Source organism: Salmo salar, chromosome 17 (genome assembly GCF_965601325.2).
Source record: "Salmo salar chromosome 17, fSalSal1, whole genome shotgun sequence".
Taxonomy (NCBI): Eukaryota; Metazoa; Chordata; class Actinopteri; order Salmoniformes; family Salmonidae; genus Salmo; species Salmo salar.
The window spans coordinates 54,411,446-54,437,528 of NC_138307.1; the positions used below are offsets into that span (position 1 = coordinate 54,411,446).

Here is a 26,083-nt window from a genome sequence, read left to right on the forward strand (position 1 = left end):
TCACTCAACGTCCTGCAGCGTAGCCCCTGCAGGGAGACAATCTCTGGGAGTGGTGTCTGCATCCTTCCTCGCATGTCCCACCTCCTGTGGATCCACGCCCAGCTTCTCTAGGAACGCAGCACAGGTGAGGTAGCCACGCCCTTCTCCATCATACCTGTCCAGTGGAACAGTGTTCGGACAAATCACAGCTCCGCACTGATATCTTTGAACGATTTACACAAAACAGATCTCAAGTTAGAATTGGGTTGTGGTGTTCTACCACGCTCTAATATCGCTCACCTGGCCCACAGTTCCTCAAACTCATCAGGACTGATGGGGAGGTCGTAGGTATAGAGGAGACTTCTGAGGTCCTTCTTAAAGACCAGACCCTGACCATCTTCATCAAAGCGACAAATCACCTGGAGGAGGTAACATAACTTGTAATGGGGTTCCTCTCACATGTTAACATACACATTATCCTCTTTGAGACTTGAGCTTCAGGGTAGACGTATGAGTTAAACCAGACTGACCTTTGACATATCAGTCCATCTGTGGCGTGCGTTGGACACCAGGTGGTCATGCAGTTGGTCTGGCCTGTTTGAACAGCATCAAGAACACACACAGAAACATCTCAGCCACATTTACATATGAATCCTGTCTAACCTCACACACACACTTCCACAAGACCCTATTCACCCATTGGCTGGCTTGAAATTCTGCCTGCGGGTCTTGCCGCTGGATTGGACGAGGGTGAAGAACTCTGGGTAGTTGAGGTTGGCTCCAGGCTGCAGGCCCAGCAGCTGCAGCAGGCGCTGGTACTCTCTCTCCTTGCTGACCAGGCCCAGACTGTCATACAGCTCTCTGAAGTCATGCCTGTCCACCACGCTGTCACAGTTCTTATCCATCACACGGAACGCTGACAGGATGTCCTGATTGGACAGAGAAGATGATGATGACATGGTGATTGGCTGTGTATATTGATTGGTTGTAAATATGTATGGAACATGTATTGTTTTGCTACACGTTTTCTTGTCGTTTTAGCGCTAGGCTTGGATTTGGGCTTTGGCATTATGCATTCTTTTTCAACTGACTTTAAAGAGTGTCTGTGAGGGTTAGTAGCCCAACCCCTCGTCGTCTTTTCCTGTCAGTACTAGGTGTTTGTGTGTGTAGTAAATGTGTATATTGATAAAAACAATTGATCCCAGAGGTAATGGAGTGTGGAGTTGTGTAGTGGGCGTGGACGGTTCCTCTCTCTCACCCCGTGGATGTTCTCGATCCTCTCTTTGATCACACCGAGGCAGTCCTCCGCTGTCAGGAGGCGTGGCTTAGCCCGCAGGTTACCACGGTTACCCCCCGAGGCCTGGTTCTGCTCTCTGGCCTGGTTCTCTATTAAACACAATTAAACTGTGATTTGATTGGATGAAAGGGTTGGATTTTAAAGGCCCAGTGCAGTCAAAAATGTGATTTGCGTGTGATTTATATGTATTTACACGCTATGAAGTTGAAATAATACTGTAGAATTGTGAAAATTATGATAAAGACCTTTAGTGTAAGGGCCTGTTTTGGTAAGATGGAGTTTTGGCCTGCCTGGTGACATCACCAGGTGGTAAATTAGTTAATAGCCCAATAAGAAAGAGTTTTCAATTTTCCCCTCCCCTCTCCCAGACAATCATAACAAAGTTGTTGCTTGAGAAATTGCTCTTTGCTAAGAGGTGGTTTCCTAGCAAAGAGCAATTACTCAAGCAAAAACGTTGAAAAAAATATAAACGCAAGTTGCAACAATTTCTAAGATTTTACTGAGTTACAGTTCAATATGAGGAAATCAGTCAATTTAAATACATTTATTATTCCCTAATCTATGGTTTTTACAGACACCTTTAAAAAAAAGGTAGGGGCGTGGATTAGAAAACCAGTCAGTATCTGGTGTGAGCACCATTTGCTTCATGCAGAGCGACACATATCTTTCACATAGAGTTGATCAGGCTGTTGATTGTGGCCTGTGGAATGCTGTCCCACTCCTCTTCAATAGCTGTGCGAAGTTGCTGGATTTTGGCGGGAACTGGAACATGCTGTCATGTCGATCCAGAGCATCCCAAACATGCTCAATGGGTGAAATGTCTGGTGAGTATGCAGGCCAATCCATTTTCAGCTTCCAGGAACTGTGTACAGATCCTTGCGACATGGGGCTGTGCGTTATCATGCTGAAACACGAGGTGATGGCGGCGGATGAATGGCACGACAATGGGCTTCAGGATCTCCTCACGATATCTCTGTGCATTCAAATTGCCATTGATAAAATGCAATTGTGTTCGTTGCCTGTAGCTTATGCCTGCCCACTTCTCCAGCGTTCCAGTGGCCATCGAAGGTGAGCATTTGCCCACTGAATTTGGTTACTGCAGTGAGGTCAAGACTCTGGTGAGGACGACGAGCACACAGATGAGCTTCCCTGAGATGGTTTCCGACAGTTTCTGCAGAAATTCTTTGGTTGTGAAAACCACAGTTTCATCAGCTGCCCGGGTTGCTAGTTTCAGATGAACCCGCAGGTGAAGAAGCCGAATGTGGAGGTCCTGGGCTAGCGTGGTTACACGTGGTCTGCGGTTGTGAGGCCAGTTGGACGTACTGCCAAATTCTCTAAAATGACATTGGAAGCGGCTTATGGTAGAGAAATTAACTTTCAATTCTCTAGCAACAGTTCTGGTGGACATTCGTGCAGTCAACATGCCAAATGCACCCTCCCTCAAAACTTGAGATGTCTGTGGCATTGTGTTGTGTGACAAAACTGCACATTTTAGAGTGGCCTTTTACTGTCCCCAGCACAAGGTTTACCTGTGTAATGGCCATGCTGTTTAATCAGCTTCTTGATATGCCAAACCTGTCAGGTGGATGGATTATCTTGGCAAAGGAGAAATGCTCACTAACAGGGACGTAAACAAATTTGTGCACATTTTAGAGAAATAAGCATTTGTGTGTATGGAACATTTTTGGGATCTTTTATTTCAGCTCATGGGACCGACACCTTACATGTTGCGTTTATATTTTTGTTCAGTATATTTTTGTTTCTTTTGGGCACTTTTAACTGAAAACAATCACAGTTAAGTACTTAATTGTTACCTAGAAATGATTTGATATTGAGATAAAAACAGCTGCATTGGACCTTTATATTTTTCACTTTAAAGGGGCAATCCGGAATAGAAACAATAACAATAAAAGTTTCGGGCCACTGTTTCGGGCCACTCTCAGATGTACAGATTAAGCTATGGATGCAAGGACTGATTGTAACCCATGTTTTGAAGCTATACAGTTTGTTTACATTTGCTTTGTTTGCAAACATTGGCGTAAAACAAGCTCAGATTTTGGGTTCTGATGGGGTATGGCAGTTGAACTAAGCTCATGAAGCATTCACTTCTAAAACTCTAAGCCACTGGGAGGGTCACTAAGCTAAAATGTGGAATTGTTTTAGGATGGTCAAACCATGGATCATTTAGCTATTGGATTTTGAATTTTAGGATCCCTTTAGGTATAAAAAAAAAATGACACAATTATTTTATTAAATATTGAGTTTGGTCTTTACTACCCATTAAAACGCAGTGAACAACACGTTCATATATGGCAAAAAAGACAGTCGATGCAAAAAAAACGGATATTTTCATTTCATTTCAGTCATTTAGCAGACGCTCTTATCCAGAGCGACTTACAGTAGTGAATGCATACATTTCATTTCATACATAATTTTTTTTCTGTGCTGGGATTTATTTATTATATTACTTAGATTGACACACCCGTGCATCAATAGACTCTTAAGGATGTAATAAGTTACATTCTTCAAGAATCAAGGGGTACATGTCATTAATTTATAAGTCGCAAAAATGGATGCAACAACTGCAGATTGCTCCTTTAATGTCATCCTTATCGTTATTTAATTGACTTCCAAGAATTCAACTTGGCATGTCAAATGTTTATGTTCCCAGTTGCAAATGGAAAAAAGGAAGAATGTCAGGCACAAAATTATTAACTGAGCCTATCCTCTTATATTAATTGATAAGGTTAAAGGATTCATTTCAGTTGGTTGTCTTTTTGTGTAAAATATGCCATTTTATGTTATTTACTGGTTACTATGATGCAATGTCAGTGTCTGAAATGACATCAACAGATTACAATGTTGTTATAATTTCCACTCGGATTAGGCGTTTGTGTTTTTTTCACACAGAAAAAGGACCCCTCACAACTGCCGACGTCGGTAGTCCTTTAACTGCCTGACCCATTTCTAAATAGGATCTTGGCACTTTTTCTCTCCAAATCCATTAAAACGCAAATGTTGCACTTTGCAAACATGGCTAAGTTTAGGTCCTGATTCTGTTTAATGTAAAAAAATATATATTAAATCGAGGATACAAATTAGAGTGGTGCCCTGCTGCTTCCATTCTGCTTCCAAAGCTCATAATTACCCCAAACAGTCAGCAATAAGTGGATTCTGCTTTTCTCTCCTCTCCTCTGTACTAATGAGAGATGGAGAGCTTCTCTAAAACTATATTTATAATCCCTATGAGCTCTCCAATGACTCATGTGCTAACAGAGACATCATTTTACAGGAGGCAGGGGGGTAGCCTTTGATCGCCGTGGGTGGGGTGCTGGTTGGGGAGGGGATGAGGATTTTTGAGGGGTTTTCAAGTGGAATGACCCTCTCTTTATCTCCCCTTGCTAGGACACTAATTTAGAGATCAGTCTGAGTCTCTAGACCATGGCAAGTTAAGAGTCACACTCGATTCGTACCATCATACTTATCCAGGAAAGCCGAACAGGACATTTTTCCATCTTTGAAACCAAGCGATACTTTGAGCTTGCGGAACTGCTTCTCATCCAAGGTGATACCGCTGTCATCCAGTATCTGGGAATGTTGATAACAAGGCAATAGGTTGAGACTATATTAGGACAAAGTACATGTCCTATACAAAGGTGTCGGATAAGATACTTATAATAATGACTGTATAGCGATATAATCTTCATAAAAAGAAACTGTGGCTCACATAGAGGAACACTATTGTCAAGGCCCTGAGAGAGCAGAGCTCAAGTACACCAGGTGTCAAGTAGAGGTCAAGTATACACAACTGTCTCGACCTTCTGACCTTCTTTAGATCGCTCAACGACACCATTCCATCTGAGCTTCTGGCCGTTGCCCGGATATGGTCGTCGAGGGTAACGTGTCTGTGGTCCAGCCTCTCTTTGAGCTTGCTAAACATAATGTTCTCCACCATGTGAACCGTTGGACCCCCCACAGTGGCGCTGGGGGAACGCACTGGCTTGTTGTTCACCAAGGCATTCTGGGATTGATAGTTCAGTCTGTTGGTGTCAGAAATGTAGTTGCATTAGAACAACAACAAAAAATCCTCTCTAACGCCTCTATTACTTAACTTTACCCTTTGTTATTTTGGACCCCTTTCTCTGTCTGACCACCTTTCTCTCCCTCTCTTTCTCTCCATCTCTCACTTTCTCCATTCTATCTCTCTCTGCCTCTGTCCTCCGTACCTGCCAGAGACCTTGCGGGGGTAGTGTATAGTGCCTGTCTGTGTCTCTCCTGTAGGCAGGCCCAGGGCCCTGAGGAACTGTCTGTACCTGACCCTGCATGACCCTGGGTCTAAACCAGCCTCACACAGCCTAGAGTACACAAGACACAAACAACATACAGTGCCTTGCAAAAGTATTCATCCCCCTTGATGCATTACAACCTGTAATTTTAATTGATTTTTATTTGGATTTCATGTAATGGACATACACAAAATAGTCCAAATTGGTGAAGTGAAATTAAAAATTGCTTGTTTCAAAAACATTCAACAAAAAAAAAAAGCCAGAAAAGTGGTGGGTGCATATGTTTTCACCCCCTTTGCTATGAAGCCCCTAAATAAGATCTGGTGCGACCAATTACCTTCAGAAGTCACATAATTAGTTAAATAAAGTCCAACTGTGTGCAAAGTGTCACATGATCTGTCACATGATCTCAGTATATATACACACCCGTTCTGAAAGGCCCCAGAGTCTGCAACACCACTAAGCAAGGGGCACCACCAAGTAATCAGCACCACGATGACCAAGGAGCTCTCCAAACAGGTCAGGGACAAAGTTGTGGATAAGTACAGATCAGGGTTGAGTTATGAAAAAATATACAAAACTTTGAGCATCTCACGGAGCACCATTAAATACTATTATTAAAAAATTGAAAGAATATGGCACCACAACAAACCTGCCAAGAGAGGGCCGCCCACCAAAACTCACGGACCAGGCAAAGAGGGCCTTAATCAGAGAGGCAACAAAGAGACCAAAGATAACCATGAAGGAGCTGCAAAGCTCCACAGCGGAGATGGGACTATCTGTCCATAGGACCACTTTAAGCCGTACACTCCACAGAGCTGGGCTTTACATTAGAGTGGCAGAAAAAAGCCATTGCTTATAGAAAAAAATAAGCAAACACATTTGGTGTTCTCCAAAAGGCATGTGGGAGACTCCCCAAACCCCAAACATATGGAAGAAGGTACTCTGGTCAGATGAGACTAAAAGTGAGCTTTTTGGCCATCAAGGAAAACGCTATGTGTGGCGCAAACTCAACACCTTTCATCACCCCGAGAATACCATCCCCATAGTGAAGCATGGTGGTGGCAGCATCATGCTGTGGGGATGTTTTTCATCGACAGGGACCGGGAAACTGGTCAGAATTGAAGGAATGATGGATGGCGTTAAATACAGGGAAATTCTTGAGTGAAACCTGTTTCAGTCTTCCAGAGATTTGAGACTGGGACGGAGGTTCACCTTCTAGCAGGACAATGACCCTAAGCATACTGCTAAAGCAACACTCGAGTGGTTTAAGGGGAAACATTTAAATGTCGTGGAAATGCCTAGTCAAAGCCTAGACCTCAATCTAATTGAGAATCTGTGGTATGACTTAAAGATTGCTGTACACCAGTGGAAGCCATCCAACTTGAAGGAGCTGGAGCAGTTTTGCCTTGAAGAATGGGCAAAAATCCCAGTGGCTAGATGTGCCAAGCTTATAGAGACATACCCCAAGAGACTTGCAGCTGTAATTGCTGCAAAAGGTGGCTCTACAAAGTATTGACTTTGGGGGGGTGAATAGTTATGCACGCTCAATTCTTCAGTTTTTATGTCTTATTTCTTGTTTGTTTCACAATAAAAAATATTTTGCATCTTCAAAGTGGTAGGCATGTTGTGTTAATGAAATGATACAAACACACACAAAAAATCCATTTTAATTCTAGTTTGTAAGGCAACAAAAAAGGAAAAATGCCAAGGGGGTGAATACTTTCGCAAGCCACTGTATAACCTCTATGTTCTGTAAGAATTAAAAGGTAATGAATTGTGCTAACATTTTTACGAATGATGTATAGATTTTTGTAACACATTTGAATTCGTATCCTTCAAAATGTATGGAATTTCAATGAATAATAAAAAAAAATCTGCCTATAGAGTCGTCTATTCACCAGTTCAAATTGTAATCAGTCGTTTTTATGTTTCGTCATTTTTGGAGGAAGTTAAGTCTTGTTGAAGTGTGTGTCTACAAGAGGGATTGATTGCTCACTTGTTGAAATGTGTGTGTGAGAGGGGCAGGCCGTAACATTGTATGATCCTTCTCAGGTCTTCATGGCGAACAGATCCTGTCTGTCGAGGGTCACAGTCCCCTAAAGCCTCCAGCATGGGACCTATCTGATCACTCAGCTTATCACGCAGCAAGCCCTTCACCTGCAGACACACACCACAATACACACTTCAATACACACCTCAATACACACCTCAATACAAACATCAATACAAACATCAATACAAACATCAATACACACACAACACAACAGAGGAACTGTATATGTCTGTGTTTCATTAGTCAATATACTAAAATGGGTGAAAACAGCTATTCTTTTCTGTGCTATGTTGTGTTTTGCAGTTTATTTACGGTAGTCCATGTGTCTGATGCCGTAGGTGCCTTTTCAATCCACTGTGGATACTGAGTCTCATTCAACTCCCTCTGCTCCTCCTTAGTCAACAGACACACACATGAACATGTGCCAACACATCAACACACAAACACACACACTGAACTTCCTGTACCTGAGCCACATCCTCCATGACCTCCTCTTTCCGTCCTCCAGTAGGGGTGTGTAGTGTCTCCCTCCCCGGGGAAGAGTGCACCCTCCTGGGTTTGAGCAGCTCCAGGCTGGGCTGAGTGATGACTCCAGTGTGCTCTGGGTCCAGCAGGATCAGGAGCTCTCTGACCTGGGCTGGGCTCAGACGGGGCCTGGGGGTGTGGGGCTCCCTGCGGCTGGACCAGGAGCTCTGGGGACCCCTCAGGTTATACCGGGGGACTTCCAAAGCCTGACGAAGGTCTGCCCTGGTGATCCTCCCTATCCTACCCTGTTGAGAGACATGACGACACCTCTTTGAGCTTTCTTCCTCGTTTAGGATATAGGTGTAGGAGTTGCCTTTACATTTGTGCTTGAAGCCCCAGTTTTGAATTGTGAAGTGTTTTTGTGTAAAATAGTTAGGAAACATTACGTTGGTGTTGAAAAGTGATCTTACATTCGCAGCCATAGGCTTGTGTAAAAGTGTTATTTTACCAGTAGCCATCTGTCTGTTGCCCTTGTGTCATTTTTAACAGTTGTAGCTTTATATTGGTTGGTGAATCACACATACACATTGTGCATTAGCGTACTGTACGTCATCCCAGACTAACACAACCTCTCCCCAGAGTCTGTCTAAAACACATGCAGGCTGGCTTCCAACCTGCCTGTCTGGAAAAGCAAATTACTGGCGGGAGGTGTGTGTGGACGCCATGTTTGATCTAGTACCCACAGAATTGATTTTTAAAACAGTTGACGGGGGGATGTTTTTCTTTCTTTAGTTATAAAAGGAGGAGTTTCTGGCAGATGTGTTTTGATTTCATATCTGGGATCAGATTCACACACGCTCAAACATGGACACCAATGATTGTTTCGTGTATAGCTGTAGCCCATCAACACAAAACATCACTGTGAATGAATCTAAGATATATTCTCCACTAAAGTTTAGTGTCACTATCACGTTTCATACGGCTGATGTGGACTGATTTGAGCATCTGGACATAGAACTTGAGGCATGATGATGTTGATGTCGGACATGGTTGTCAAGTGAACATATGGTGACTGAGTGTGTAACTAGTGTCCATATGTAACTCCGTTTCTGGACATCAACAGCGGCATCTAACGGTCTGCCTATCTGTAATCTGCTGAAGTTCTGTGTTTCTCTAAATCTTTTATACTGTTCTAGTTCTTCCAGTTCTCCTGTCCCTTGTTCCACTCCTTCGTGAGGACTTGTCTCTTACCCTGTCCAACTGTTTAAAGGCTCTCTTCAGTATAGGGTAGAACTCTGTCAGACGCCGATGGCCCTCCTCTGCGTCAGGTAGCTCAGGAACCCTATGAGAGAGGAGGAGGAGGAGAGAGAGATTGGGAAAGATGGCGAGAGAGGACCGTCGATAGTGAGTGAAAGGTGTATTGGAAGTCCAGAACCAGAGGTCATGAAGTAGAGATATATAATAGCATATCGTAAAGTAGTATGGAATATGTTCCTTGTATAGAATTTAGATCAGGGAGTGGTAGTTAGAGATAACTGACCTGTCTGTTTGAGGAGTGGTGCTGTCCTCCTCTGTGACTGGACCCTGAAACTGACCCAGGAACTGTTTCCATTTCACAGGCCCTGTTGCTCTCACCCCAAAACTACAGCATGCGCACACACCACACAAACAAACAAACGCACAACAAATGCAAAACACACATTCATCTTGTGTAACATTGAGACTCTGGATACAGAAATGTCAGAAAGCAGTGAAGGATTGGAAACAAAGGAAGTGGAAGTGCACCCCTGCTAGATTCAGGCTCCTGAGGGATGGGGAGTGGAGTGGGAATTTGAAATAATCTCTCGTGGACAAACTACGTAAACACTATCGAGCATCTGAACAAATATTTTTCTGGGTTAACCGAGATAAAACGTGCAAGGGTTGTGAGCTGCTGATAAGAGTCACCAGCAGGGAATTGGTAACAGAAAGAGAGCATAGCAGTCAAGTTAACCGCGTCACTGTGTTCACTTTCATACCGGCAGGTCAGGCTCTGGAAGGTGCTGAGGCTCATGGGAAACAGGAAGCTGCTGAGGACGGCCCTCAGGTCTTCCTGTGGCACCAGTCCAGAGTGGGTGACATCAAACGCTTGCAATGCTCTCCACACTAGGGTACAGCTCACACACAACTAACAGAGACACACACACCCACACACATTACATTACAGGAAGTGAGTCAACGCTGTGGTTGCCGTGGGGATCACCCCCATATAATGTGCAGTACTACACTGCTGCTGCCTTCCCACAAATTAGTCATGATTAACACACTAACTCAGGAGCAGATTTTTCTGGGCAAACATTTTAATGAGAAGTGTTCCCTCTGTCGCGACGCATACTAGCACGCCACTTAGAGCCAATTTCCCCTCTCTGTCTCATCTAAGAGGATAACGCACGGAACAGGGCCAGATGGTGACATACAAACAAGAATAAAACACACACAACTATGCACACATACACAAGCAGGAGCATACAAACACATGCATGCACGCACGCACACGCACACACTGTCGTAGCTTAAACCAATCTGGATAGACGGTATCCTCCCAACCATATCATGTAATGCTTTCACTTTTCAACAGTGACCTTGATAAGGTCATTTTGCGTTGGCCAAATGTTTCGCTAGTGGATAATCTCTGTTTTGCTCTTTTCTCCACTGAGTTGGCCACAATACATTATCATGGCGCCGTCAAAGTTGACTATTCTACCTTTTTCAGGAAGAGCGTCTGCAGCTCGTCTTGAGTCAGGCCTTGGCTCTCCTGTGTATCTCCTGTTGCATTCTGGGACACGGCTCTGTTCCTCAGTTTTATCTTGTCTGGAGGACTAATTTCTTGCCAGCCCAATGCTGTAAAACACATGATGTCATCAGTCATATCCAAGACAGATTAAAGTGTTCGGCTGCAGCTTATATATTTGTCTGCAGGTCTGTGTGTCTCTAAACATCTATTTGAGTGCCTTATGAACTGATTGTAGTCACTTGAGTTATTACGCCCTCCTATCATACAATAAGACTCCTACGTTACCTAGCTTTGGAGGCTCCGGGACAAACTTCCTGTACTTGTTAGATTCCAGGCCCAGCTTCTCCAGGAACACTTTGTAGGACATAGTTGCCATGTTGTTAGGGCTGTGGTGGGTCCACAGTCTGCAGTGGAGAGGAGATCAAATCATAGTTTGTTTTATTGGGTAAGCAAACCGAAGATCAGAATAGGAAATGAGAGCTAGAGGGGCAACACTGTGAGATATGTGCTGAAAATAAACAGAGCGAGAGAGAGAGGGTGAGGAAAAGATGGAGAGAGAGATAGTGTGTGTGTGAGAGAGAGAGAGTGGGACAAAGAGAAAGCGAGAGGAAGATAAGAAAAAAGGAGAGAAGGTGAGACAAAGTGAGAGAGAGCTTCCCGAGTACTGAAACCAATTAAAGCCATGTTAAATGAACCTGTCACACAGAATCCTCTAGAGCCACATCACTAAAAGTTGGGCAACGTTTCTGGAGTGGATTTGACTGCAGGGCCCAAAGTTTTAAAAGTCAATTAGCTCTCTCTCTCAATGAAAAGACAAAGGACTGACCACAAAGTTAGCATTAGTAATCATGTCCATTCCAAAAGATTACTTCTGACCGTAGGGAGTACTGGAAATAGTTGGACCCATCATCCATGATGGGTGTGTGTGTGTGCATGCTTGTCTGTATTGGACCCTCTCTCCCACCTCTGGTAGTCTCTCTGTGATAAGGGGAAGCAGTAGCTCTCCAGTATCCTGCGCAGCTCGTGTTGCTGGATTTGTCCGTCTCGGTTGTAGTCGAACAGACGAAAGGCCCGGATTACATTCTTCAGGTTGCTCCCAATCTGCAGAGTTTTAAAACCAAGAAAACAACTCAGAAGTGTCCGTGTGAACTCCTAAACTCTGTCTGCAGCTCTCTGACTTTCATCTGCACAAGCAGCGGTATCGACGCCTCTGATTCTGAAGCCTTGATCTGTTGATGCAGAGCAGAGTGTGTTCTATTCCCCAAAGCACTGTGTTGGGGTGAGAGGGGAGGGTGTAAACACAAGTACTGCAGACTTCTGAGAGACAGAGATGGAGCAGAGGGGAAGGGGAGGGATGTTAGAGGGATGAGGGCTGAGTCAGAGAGATTACTGTAGGTTTGGGTTTGGAGGCTAGATACAGACTGATTTAAGTCAGACTTATGTCAGACTTATTTTGTGATTGTTAATGGGGGGGGGGGTGGGTAGTTGGAGTGCTATTTTGGGGTAAATTGTTTCATGAGGGGTTAGGGCAGATAGCTGGGTTTGAGTTTGGGGTCCTTCTAGAGGGGTTACATTCTGTTTGTAGGTAGTTGTAGGTTACAGGTGGTAAGTGGTATCATTTGTGGGTAGTTATGCAGGTGATCAGTACAGTATGCTGTACATCTATAGGTTGACTAGCCATAAACTAAATGGTGTTGGGTTAGCTATAGGGAGTGTCCTTTAGAGCCACTGTGTGATCACTCCTTCCTCCATCTTTCCTCGTTCTCCTCCACACTTCAGCTCATAGCTCGGGGGCGCCACGGCAACCATGGAAGAACAGGAACAGATAGATACTAAATATACCACGTTGACTCTTGGGTAATCAGAGTTTTCTGTCGCCCAAAGAGTTCTCTGTCTAATTGCACTCTGATTAGCAGCGCTGCCAAACGTCTCCCTGAAAGACAAGCAGGGGAGCCTCCCTCTCCCCACTGGGCTAACACACTGACATTGTCTATACGGCAGTGTGTCGCACATAATACTGTCCCTCCAAATGGAGAAGGTTAGACTGACAGAAAACAAGCCGATAGAACACCCTCAGGGTCGTATTCATTAGGCACCAAGTGGAAGAAAATGGACTGAAATAAGGAGGGACTACCTGAACTTATCCAATAAAAAACACTTATTCGGTTTTTGTTGCGAAATGTTTTTAAAACGTTTTCCATTGGATTCCCTAACGAACACCACCCAAGTCACCTTAACTGACCTAAAATGCTAGCATCATATAGTACCCTTTAGTGTCTCATCATTTTGGGCATCATAATGAACAATACTGATTCAAGACTCGATTCCAACGTCGTTTGAGTCCGCCTTTTGATTCTCTGCTCTCTGTTGTTAACTTCCGAAACATCTCCCACTGTTTGTAGAATTGAACAACTTCAACAACTATGAAAGCTTTCAGACAAGCATACCAATTACCCCTTGCATTAGGACCAGTTTTCATTCTCTTCTGCTGGAGTCAGGGGAAAGGAAACGCTAGCTATACCGCCGTGTCGTGTTTAAAAAAAGATCAAATGAAAGGGAATTTATTAAAGACAGATATAAATATGATCCCCCCATCTCTCCATCCCCTCTCCCAAACGAAAAGGATTCTGTGCTAATTAGAAGTGTGTTAAAATCACAAAGGAGAAAGAGAGAGGAGAGCTTACACTATTAATGAGCAGAGACATGGGGATATCATCATCCAATCTCCAGCGCTATCTCTCTATCTCCTCTCTCTGCACACTACGGCTACTCCCCCCCTCATCTCTCCGTTTATCTGTCTTTGTTTCTTCCTTTTCTATTCCCTCTCTCGCTTGCTCGTTCTCGCTAACTTTTTGCTTTCTCTTTTTCTCTCTCTTCCTCTTGCTCCGTCTCTCTGTGTCCCTTCCACTCTCTGTCTTTCTCACCTCCCTTGCTTCCATCATTTTCTTGCCCTCTCTCTACCATCCCTCTATCTCCATATCATCTGTCTAACTTTCCCTCCATCCCCTTCCCCCACTTCCATCCCATCCTATCCCTCCCTCGCTCTCTCCCATCCCTTCCTCCTCCCTTGTCACCCATCCTTGTCCCATCCAGTGCCAGTTGTTCACCATTAGGCAGCTGTGTTCAGGTTGGCATGGCTTGGGGCCTGGCATGGTGCCACAGTGAGCGCCCCTCGCCACCCGCCTGCCCGGCCGGCCCTGCGCTCGTTAATTAACGAAAGCTCTGTTGTTTTTGTTTACCAGCCTGTTATATGTTAATCCATCTTTGTGTGTGTGTGCGTGTGTGTGTCCTTATGAGCTGGTTAGAATGAGATGGATAACACAGCCACAGATCTAGTCACTCAAAGGGGCATTTGGGGATGGGTTACAGACTGTGACTGGACACATATCATCTCTCTCTCTCTGTCTGTCTCTCGATCTCTCACTCTTGATCTCTCTCTCTCTCTCCTTGTCTCTGTTTCTCGCTCTTTCTCCCTTTTCTCACTCTTTTTCTCAATTCCACTGCTTCTTACTTTGTTTCTCCTCTGGTTATAGTATATTTTATACATAAAAAGTATGAATATGTATTCACTCACTTCTGTAAGTCGCTCTGGATAAGAGCGTCTGCTAAATGACTAATGTAAATGTATATTTCTCTATCTCAAACTGACAAAGTCAGTGAAGCCACAGTAACTTCTCATTATTTACAGTGTCATAGGGTCAATTGTGTGGAGATGTGTGAGTGTGAGTCTCGGTCGGACTCTGAAGAAGTCTTGTAAACAGTGTGTAATGACAGGCCTAAATAGTGTTCCCGTTCCTCTTTCTGTCAACCAGAACTCCTCCACGCCCAATCGAACCTTTCCTGTCACCATGAATTATGGGTAGGAGACAAGCAGAGGGACGCGGGTGGCTCTCTGAAGAGAGCGATGAAAGAGGAGACGGAGGGAGAGAGTCAGAAAGAAATGAAGGGAGGTGGATCACAAATAGAAGTTAAGAAGAGAAATCACAGTGACACAGAGAGGGGGGAGAGGGAGAGAGAGGGAGAGGGGAGAGGGAGAGAGGGGAGAGGGAGAGAGGGAGGAAAATAAAGAGAAGAAAAGAGAGAGAGAAAGAGAGAGAGAGAGAGAGAGAGAGAGAGAGAGAGAGAGAGAGAGAGAGAGAGAGTAGATCAGAGAGAATAATGCTGCTGCCTTTACGTGTGTCTGTCAGTTTGGGGGGGGGGGTAATTGTTCTCTGGTCAGAGCATGTCAGTAGAGGTGGGGGTATGGAGGGGGATGGCGGGCTACGGAGGGGGATAGAGGGGGATTAGGGAAAGTAGAGAAACTGAAACTCAAAGCATACACCTCTACTCAAGGTGACATAGCTAAACCTCTTTGGACGCATTTGAAGTTAAGCATGAGGAAAGTTGGACTTACAACATTATTACTGATTGAATGAGAGGAAGGGAATGAATGACAAGTTCTGGAACAACGAAAGACATAGAGAGCCCACTCAGATCAACAGCGAGATAAACACAGCGAGAGAACCCAATGACCCCAGAAAGAGAGAGAGTGTTCCTCATTCAAAGTTCCTTGGATGGTTACTCCAGAGGTGAGCTAATGTTCTCACTCTGCACGTCTCCAAGGAGGTGGAGGTGGGAGGTATCAAAGGAGGGAGGTAAGAGGGGGACTGTGGTCTACATGGAATATTGATAAGTGAGGCGCATGTGCAGGGTAAACAGCTGTGACTGGTACTTCATCATATGTGTGTGTGTATCACTCATTACCAGCCACAGCTGTTCCTCTGAGACTCACCATGCTCTGCAGAGACGACTCATCAGAGAGTGACCAGAGACACACACACACACACACACACCCACCCACAGTCATATACACACACTCATATATGCACGCACACGCATGCACACACACACACTCACTCATATACACACACACACACACACACACACACACGTGTGACTGACCTGAGCTGTGGTGTACACTCTTAGAAACCTAAAAGGGTTCTTCGGCTGTCCCTTGACGAACCCTTGTTGGTTCCAGGTAGAACCCTTTTGATTCAGGTCTCTCCAGAGATGTTCGATAAAGTCTGGCCTCTGGCTGGGCCACTCAAGGACATTCAGAGACTTGTCCCGAAGCCACTCCTGCGTTGTCTTGACTGTGTGCTTAGGGTCGTTGTCCTGTTGGAAGGTCAACTTTAGCCCCAGTCTGAGGTCCTGAGCACTCTGGAGAAGGTTTTCATCAAAGATCTCTCTGTACTTTGCTCCATTCATCTTTACCTCCATCCTGACTAATCTCCTGGTCCCCGCAGCATGATGCTCCCACCACCATGCTTCACTGTAGGGATGGTGCCAGGTTTCCTCCAGAAGTGACCCTTGCCATTCAGACCAAAGAGTTCAATCTAGGTTTCATCAGACTAGAGAATCTTGTTTCTCATGGTCTGAGAGTCTTTAGGTGCCTTCTGGCAAACTCCAAGCAGGCTGTCATGTGCCTTTTACTGAGGAGTGGCTTCCGTCTGGCCACTCTACCATAAAGGCCTGATTGGTAGAGTGCTGCAGAGATGGTTTTCCTTCTGGAAGGTTCTCGCATCTCCACAGAGGAACTATCAGAGTGACCATTGGGTTCTTGGTCACCTCCCTGACCAAGGCCCATCTCCCCGGATTGCTCAGTTTGGCCGGGTGGCCAGCTCTAGGAAGAGTCTTGGTGGTTCCAAACTTCTGTCATTTCAGAATGATGGAGGCCACTGTGTTCTTGGGGATCTTCAATGCTGCAGACATTTTTTGGTACCCTTCCCCAGATCTGTGCCTAGACACAATCCTGTCTCGGAACTCTACGGACAATTCCTTCGACCTCATGGCTTGGTTTTTCTCTGACATGCACTGTCAACTGTGGGACCTTATATAGACAGGTGTGTGCCTTTCCAAATCATGTCCAATCAATTGAATTTACCACAGGTCAACTCCAATCAAGTTGTAGAAACATCTCAAGGATAATCAAAGGAAACAGGATGCAGCTGTGCTCAAGGGTCTGAATACTTATGTAAATAAGGTATTTTTTTTATTTTATTTTAATACATTTGCAAAGATTTCAAAAAAACTGTTTTCGCTTCGTTATGGGGTATTGTGTGTAGATTGCTGAGATCTTTTATTTAATCCATTTTAGAATAAGGCTGTAACGTAACAAAATATGGAAAAAGTCAAGTGGTCTGAATACTTTCCGAAGGCACTGTACGTCACTACATTACCCACTGCACAACAGCCTGTCATAAAGCCCAACAGAACAGCAGCCTGTCATAAAGCCCAACAGAACAGCAGCCTGTCATAAAGCCCAACAGAACAGCAGCCTGTCGTAAAGCCCAACAGAACAGCAGCCTGTCATAAAGCCCAACAGAACAACAGCCTGTCATAAAGCCCAACAGAACAGGAGCCTGTCGTAAAGCCCAACAGAACAGCAGCCTGTCATAAAGCCCAACAGAACAACAGCCTGTCATAAAGCCCAACAGAACAGCAGCCTGTCGTAAAGCCCAACAGAACAGCAGCCTGTCGTAAAGCCCAACAGAACAGCAGCCTGTCGTAAAGCCCAACAGAACAGAACTGTGACAACCCCAATCTCTGAGGGCTTCATTTAACCACTGATTCTATTTAGTACAATCCTCTATTTCACATCACAATAAACAACCTAGTTAATATCTGGAACATATGCACTGCAAAATGCAAATACAGATGGTTGCATTATACGCTGAGCCAAAATATAAACGCAACATGCAACAATTTCTAAGATTTTACTGAGTTACTGATCATATAAGGAAATCAGTCAATTGAAATAAATTAACTTGGCCCTAATCTATGGATTTCACATGCCTGGGAATACAGATATGCATCTGTTCATATACCTTTCAAAAAAAGGTAGAGGCGTGGGTCAGAAAACCAGTCAATATCTGGTGTGACCACCATTTGCCTCAGCGGATCTCCTTTACATAGAGTTGATCAGGCTGTTGATTGTGGCCTGTGGAATGTTGTCCCCCTCCTCTTCAATGGCTATGTGAAGGTGCTGGATATTCCCGGGAACTGGAACACACTGTCGTACACGTCGATCCAGAGCATCCCAAACATGCTCAATGGGTGACATGTCTGGTGAGCATGCAGGCCATGGAAAAACTGGGACATTTTCAGCTTCCAGGAATTGTGTACAGATCCTTGCGACATGGAGCCGTGCATTATCATGCTGAAACATGAGGTGATGCGGCTGATGAGTGGCATGACAATGGGCCTCAGGATCTCATCATGGTATCTCTGTGCATTTAAATTGCCATCTATCAAATGCAATTATGTTTGTTGTCCATAGCTTATGCCTGCCCATACCATAACCCCACCGCCACCATGGGGCACTCTGTTCACAACATTGACATCAGCAAACAGCTCGCCCACACGATGCCATACACGTGGTCTGCAGTTGTGAGGCCGGTTAGACGTGCTGTCAAAATCGCTAAAACGGCTTATGGTAGAGAAATGAACATCCCATTTTCTGGTAACAGCTCTGGTGGACATTCCTACAGTCAGTATGCCAATTGCACGCTCACTCAACACTTGTTGCATTGTGTTGTGTGACAAGACTGCATATTTAGTGTGGCCTTTTATTGTCCCTAGCACAAGGTGCACCTATGTAATGATCATCCTGTTTAATCAGGAACATTTCAGGGGGTTCTTTTATTTCATCTTATGAAACATGGGACCAACACTTTACATGCTCCGTTTATATTTGTGTTAAGTGTAGTATGCCTCCTACGTGGGCTGTACATTCTTCTGGATACATAGGGACATTATTATGTTGACATGACAAAAACATCTCGATCTCAATTTCACAGGTGATTCACTTCACCGCCCACATAGACATGTCATTTGGTCATGTTTGTCACCTCCCTTTTATATAGAACGGTATCTATCTTCTCCAGGCTTGTGTTGAAACAACAAGGTGTGCATTAGTGGCTTTTTGTGTGTGTGTGTGTGTGTGTGTGTGTGTGTGTGTGTGTGTGTGTGTGTGTGTGTGTGTGTGTGTGTGTGTGTGTGTGTGTGTGTGTGTGTGTGTGTGTGTGTGTGTGTGTGTGTGTGTGTGTGTGTGTGTGTGTGTGTGTGTGTGTGTGTGTGTGTGTGTGTGTGTGTGTGTGTGTCATCCAAACCTTGTGTTTGAGGCGTTGCTGTATCTCAGTCAGGGTCATACCCCTCTGGTCTGATCCAGAGACACACCTGAAAGACAGACAGACAAACAGAGAGAGAGAGAGAGAGAGAGAGAGGGGTCAACCTGCTGAACCAAACCAACCATAGGGTCATGTAACACAGATAGTCTTTTCACCTATGCGCGTTACAGTGTAATGGTGATGTGCCCACCTGGTGTTGCTGAAGGGTCTCTGTGCTGTAGAGGAGGCTGTAGAGGTGTCTGGTCTCTGTGCTGTAGAGGAGGCTGTAGAGGTGTCTGGTCTCTGTGCTGTAGAGGAGGCTGTAGAGCTGTAGGGTCTCTGTGCTGTAGAGGAGGCTGTAGAGGTGTCTGGTCTCTGTGCTGTAGAGGAGGCTGTAGAGGTGTCTGGTCTCTGTGCTGTAGAGGAGGCTGTAGAGGTGTCTGGTCTCTGTGCTGTAGAGGGGGCTGTAGAGCTGTAGGGTCTCTGTGCTGTAGAGGAGGGTGTAGAGCTGTAGGGTCTCTGTGCTGTAGAGGGGGCTGTAGAGCTGTAGGGTCTCTGTGCTGTAGAGGAGGCTGTAGAGCTGTAGGGTCTCTGTGCTGTAGTCACCCTGCTGTACCTCCTCAGGAAGTCCATGTAGTCCACCGTTACACTGTCTCTCTTAGACACCTACAGGAGACCAACAAATGCAGACTGTTTACTCAGCGTATCTGGATCACTGGTAGAGAATGGACAAGGATGGTAATGGAGGAGGAGGATAAGGAGGATGATAATGATCATGTTCATCATAAGCATGATAATAATGCTGAAATTTAAATCGATTTTTTTCCCCTAAAACTTCTGAGCAATTGCAGACTTTTGCCCACAACAACCAAAGTGAAGAGTAATCAAATGTCCATGGCGTCAGACGGTAAGAGCAGGGTTCTACCTGTGTAGCATCAGGTGGGTTGAGCTGTAATTCTGGGGCTGGGTGGCCGGGGAATAGGTGGTGTTCACCTATCCTGGCCCCAGCAGTGGAACAGTATCTCTCTTAAGTAAACCACACAGCAACACACACACACACACACACACACACACACACACACACACACACACACACACACACACACACACACACACACACACACACACACACACACACACACACACACACACACACACACACATATACACACATACATGCACACAGATGGATAAGGGAGATACGCACGCAAGCACACACACTCACACACATGGATAGGTAGATATACACACACACACCTATTCTGGTGGCTCATAATCAAAGTCTAGTCTCTGACGCCCTGCCCCACATCCTGCCACGGTGTAATCCAGTGCTTCTGCTCCCTACAGAGCTCTATGGCATTGGGTCTTATTATAGATGTCACACTGTCTAATTATCACTGCTATCAGCAGGCACCGAGCGGAACACCTAGCTAGAACCACAGGAGTACTGCACCGCTCTGCATGCTCTATATACCTGGGAATGGGGCTGAAATGACTGCTGTGTACATTCGTGGCCAAAAGTTTTGAGAATGACACAAATATAAATTTTCACAAAGTCTGCTGCCTCAGTTTGTATGATGGCAATTTGCATATACTCCTGAATGTTACGAAGAGTGATCAGATGAATTACAATTAATTGCAAAGTCACTCTTTGCCATGCAAATGAACTGAATCCCCCAAAAAACATTTCCACTGCATTTCAGCCCTGCCACAAAAGGACCAGCTGACATCATGTCTGTGATTCTCTCGTTAACACAGGTGTGAGTGTTGACGAGGACAAGGCTGGAGATCACTCTGTCATGCCGATTGAGTTTGAATAACAGACTGGAAGCTTCAAAAGGAGGGTGGTGCTTAGAATCATTGTTCTTCCTCTGTCAATCATGGTTAACTGCAAGGAAACACGTGCCGTCATCATTGCTTTACACAAAAAGGGCTTCACAGGCAAGGATATTGCTGCCAGTAAGATTGCACCTAAATCAACCATTTATCGGATCATCAAGAACTTCAAGGAGAGCGGTTCAATTAATGTGAAGAAGGCTTCAGGGCGGCCAGGAAAGTCCAGCAAGCGCCAGGACCGTCTCCTAAAGTTGATTCAGCTGCATCTGCACGCACAGTGAGGCGAAGACTTTTGGAGGATGGCCTGGTGTCAAGAAGGGCAGCAAAGAAGCCACTTCTCTCCAGGAAAAACATCAGGGACAGACTGATATTCTGCAAAAGGTACAGGGATTGGACTGCTGAGGACTGGGGTAAAGTAATTTTCTCTGATGAATCCCCTTTCCGATTGTTTGGGGCATCTGGAAAAAAAGCTTGTCCGGAGAAGACAAGGTGAGCACTACAATCAGTCCTGTGTCATGCCAACAGTAAAGCATCCTGAGACCATTCATGTGTGGGGTTGCTTCTCAGCCAAGGGAGTGGGCTCACTCACAATTTTGCCTAAGAACACAGGCATGAATAAAGAATGGTACCAACACATCCTCCGAGAGCAACTTCTCTCAACCATCCAGGAACAGTTTGGTGACGAACAATGCCTTTTCCAGCATGATGGAGCACCTTGCCATAAGGCAAAAGTGATAACTAAGTGGCTCGGGGAACAAAACATTGATATTTTGGGTCCATGGCCAGGAAACTCCCCAGACCTTAATCCCATTGAGAACTTGTGGTCAATCCTCAAGAGGCGGGTGGACAAACAAAAACCCACAAATTCTGACAAACTCCAAGCATTGATTATGCAAGAATGGGCTGCCATCAGTCAGGATGTGGCCCAGAAGTTAATTGACAGCATGCCAGGGCGGATTGCAGAGGTCTTGAAAAAGAAGGCTCAACACTACAAATATTGACTCTGCATCAACTTCATGTAATTGTCAATAAAAGCCTTTGACACTTATGAAATGCTTGTAATTATACTTCAGTATTTCATAGTAACATCTGACAAAAATATCTAAAGACACTGAAGCAGCAAACTTTGTGGAATTAATATTTGTGTCATTCTCAAAACTTTTGGCCACGACTGTAGGTATAATGTTCTAGTGTGAAGGTCAGACCCAGGTCATTGTGTTATAGTGAATGTGCAGTGGAGTAGAGGTAGGCAGTATAGAGTAGTGGGTGGCACCTTCACCCTTCAGACATGACAGACTCACTCTGTTTCTTTCTCTCTCTCTCTTTCTGTCTGTCTTAGTCTCTGTCCATCATCTGCCTCTATCTTCCCCTCCACTCCCTCCCTGTCCATCTCTTGTTTGTCTTTCTGTCAGTCTGTCTTGTTTCTCTTTCTCTCCCTTTCTCCCTCTCTAACTCTGCTCTAGGACTTCCCTGTAATTATTGGAGTAAGTGTTCTTTAACATGTAAGGCAACCACCGCCTGCTAAATAATTGATCACGATAAAAAAATATATATAAACGCACCAAGCTCTCAATCGCTTCTCTGAAGGTGTTTGAGAAACAGATGAGACAAAAAGAAAAGGAAAGAGAAAGCGGAGGGAGACAGAGAAAAAAAGCTGCTTGTGGCATCTCGCTCCCTCAAGCACAAAGCGACTTCCACATCAAAATGTCACCAGCACAACAGCTGCTGCTCCTGCGATATGGTCCTTTAAAGTAAACTTTCGACAACTCCCCTCGAAAAACACCATCTTTTTAATGAATAAGGAACAGAAAGACTGAGAGAGGGGGAGGAGGAGGAAGAGGGAGGGAGAGAGGGAGAAACACAAAGTACTGATATTATGGGTGGAAATCTGTGGGAAAGACAGGCAGTCAAACTGTCAGGCGTAAGCGCTGAGATGGAACAAAGAGGAACAGTGGAGACAATTACATTGGCGCTGTGGAGTGACGAGAGGCATCGCACAGCAACACACCACGGATGGAGGGAGAAGGGATACACCGTATACATGATAAACAACTGTGCTCTAGGTGTATATCACTAATAAACAGGTGTGGATGAAGAACAAACAGTGGGAGGTATATGAACACAACATGTAAATGCATAAACAGCTACACTACATAACTAAATATAGATCAATGTCCCCACTGCTTTCATAAACAGTGCAAGGGAATGATCAATTTGATCAATGAGTAATGTGACCAATGCAATTACTACTATCAGCGATGCATCAAGAGAGTCACATTTCCCTAAGTGGTCCTCATGTACTGATCAAAAATATAAACGCAACATGCAACAATTTCATTGTATTTACTGAGTTACAGTTCATATGAGGAAATCAGTCAATTGAAATAAATGAATGATGGATTTCACATGACTGGGAATACAGATATGCATCTGTTGGTCACAGATACCGTAAAAAAAATGGGCCTCACAATTTGTCAGGGTATTTTTGTGTATTCAAATTGGCATCGATAAAATGCAATTGTGTTTGTTGACCATAGCATATGCCTGCTCATAACATAGTCCCACCGCCACCATGAGGCACTTTGTTCACAACGTTGACATTAGCAAACCGCTCGCCCACACAATGCCATAAATCTGTGGTTGTGAAGCCGGTTGGACGTACTGCCAAATTCTCTAAAAGGATGTTGGAGGCGGCTTATGGTAGAGAAATGAACTTTTAATTATCTGGCAACAGCTCTGGTGGACATTTCTGCAGTCAGCATGCCAATTGCACACTCCCTCAACTTGAGACATCTGTGGCATTGTGTTGTGTGACAAAACTGCACATTTTAGAGTGGCCTTTTATTGTCCCCAGCACAAGGTTCACCTGTGTAATGATCATGCTGTTTAAGCAGCTTCCTGATATGCCACACGTGTCAGGAGGATGGATTATTTTGGCAAAGGAGAAATGTTCACTAACAGGGATTTAAACAAATTTGTGCACAACATTTGAGAGAAATAAGGTTTTTGTCTGTATGGAAAATGTATGGGATCTTTTATTTCAACTCATGAAACATGGGAAACACTTTACATGTTGCGTTTATATTTTTGTTCAGAAAAGGGCAGTGACACCCAAACCAAACATCTGTGCACAGCACTTGTCCTAAAAGTTGTAAAGAAACAGAGAACTCCAAGACTATGTAGTAAGGCTTAGTGGGAAAAGTTGAAATCATTTCAGATACGGAAACGTGTCCCCTCTCCATGAGCCATAAAAGCCTTTTTTTAACAGTATGTGATAGAGGAGCATGTCACCTGTCATTACCAAGACTAACCTCAAGTCTTGTACTGCCACCTACTGACCAATATAGTCAATGACCATGCAGTGGTGGCAATGTAGAGCCCGGAGCTTGAGAATCAGCATTACTTTGTCAGACTATGCAAGAGCAGAACGTAGGACACCTGTTGGGTATACTACAAAGCAGGTTCAATGAGTTAGCCTGCTAACCTTGATAAACAACCAGAAATAATTATGGATTTTCTGGTTCTTTAAAAAAGCTAAACTTGTTTTTGGTTGTTGAGTCAAGTAGACCATGTCAATTTCAAGCATATCTTTAAAAAAAATTACAAGTTATTTCAGAATATTTAGGCAAGTTAGCTGGCTAACTCATTGAACCTACTTTGTAGTATACCCCACAGGTCGCAGATCTGTTTGTGCTGTCTTGCGAACTGCTATTATCATTGGAGTTGGCAAGACAGCACAAACAGATCCCAAACCAGTCTATAAGAGACCCACACCTGACTTCTCTCACCTTGGCCAGCATGGCGTTGAGCTGGGTCTGCGTGAGGGGGAAGAGGAAGGCCTCCACCACCTGTCTGAACTCCCCCCGGGTCACTGAGCCGCTCCCCTCGGGGTCCAGGGCCTTGAACGCTGCCCTCACATCCTCCAGCCTCTCCCCCAGCCTCCGGGGGAGCAGGGCCTTGATCTCCACCAGGGACAGATGCTCATCTGGGGCTAACTGTACCAATGAGACTGGAGAAGGACATGGAAGTGATTAGGAGACTGTGTGGGGGACACTGTTTAGTGTGTTTGGTTTAGATTTATTCCAGGGTTTTGCCCTTACGGTACATTATCATGTTAAGTTATGAGTAAGCTATGAGTTGAGAATTATATATGAATGAACTCACCTGGGTCTGACTGCAGTGCTGTCTTTCTGGGTTCCCCTGCTCCCTGTCCTTCCACAGGTGTGTATGGAGGCGTGTGTGTATATGAGTGTGTAGGGCCAGGTGTGTGTGTGATGCTGATGCGCGGGGCGGTCCAGGGGCGCGGGGCGATGACCAGTCCTCGGGACATGAGGGTCAGGTCCCCACGGCCCAAGTTGAGGGGCACCACAGGGGGGGTCCGTCTCATACCTTCTGGCTCCGGTGAAGCTGTGGGGACAGGGGAGAGAGAAGGGTGATGCATACAGTACTCACTGGAGACTTTTTGATTTGTGTGTGTGTGTGTGTGTGTGTGTGTGTGTGTGTGTGTGAGAGAGAGAGAGAGAGAGAGAGACAGGTGAAACCCAGGTGAAATAATTAATGCAGGGTGTTCTGTTCCTGTGTCACATGAGGATTGTTTACAGTGTCTTACTCTTCCCAACACAAACACATCATAAATCAACTCAAGGCTACTGTTCAATTTGAATCGTGTGTTTAGATATCAGACACACATCCTGTAGAGGAGATGGTTGCCAACTTGTCTCAGTCAATCAAAGCAACAGGAAACATTTTACATCGGGGACGAGAGCAGAATTTAAACATAAAAGGCAATTATTATTTTACTTCAAATTAACCTTTTCATAATTAGCATAAACTTTGAAGTCGCCCCAAGGTTAATCACAACATTTACATATTTGCCTCCTACTTAGATTATTAAAAGGGCAATTGTTTGTTAAAATGTTTGTGTTGTTTTATGCAAATTATGTCACAAATGAATTTATGAATTAGTACTTGAATGGAAAGTACCGTTTGTAATTCAGAAATATCAAAATTAGTTCCTGTGATCTCTCCAATTAAAATGCATGTTTGTTATAAATATTTTCTTTGACTTCGCTTGATTAATTTAAAGCTGCAACTTAAAAAAAAAAATCCATTAAAAGGGGCAGGAAGAAATGTAGCCCACTACAATTAAATTAAAACTATTCCTCTGAAGTTAGTGCTCAAGTTTAGATTATTGCGAATTGTTGCAATGTTATTTGTCCTTTTCATTCTATCATGTAGCATTAG

The 26,083-nt window shown here is 44.5% G+C and overlaps 1 protein-coding gene across 1 annotated transcript; it reads right to left on the bottom strand.

Annotated features, from left to right (window-relative positions):
* LOC106576155 (EF-hand calcium-binding domain-containing protein 6) lies at positions 1-24,946 on the bottom strand. The gene is made up of 18 exons (XM_082963331.1): positions 24,940-24,946; positions 24,628-24,848; positions 19,215-19,669; positions 19,007-19,073; positions 11,821-11,957; positions 11,142-11,260; positions 10,827-10,963; positions 10,077-10,250; positions 8,086-8,388; positions 7,562-7,722; positions 5,503-5,631; positions 5,103-5,316; positions 4,750-4,864; positions 1,238-1,365; positions 676-908; positions 510-573; positions 280-398; positions 1-154 (listed from the first exon to the last, which is right to left on the bottom strand). The coding sequence occupies exons 1-18, from the start codon at positions 24,944-24,946 to the stop codon at positions 1-3; spliced, it is 2,937 nt and encodes a 978-aa protein (XP_082819457.1).
* Between the last annotated feature and the right edge of the window lie 1,137 nt (positions 24,947-26,083).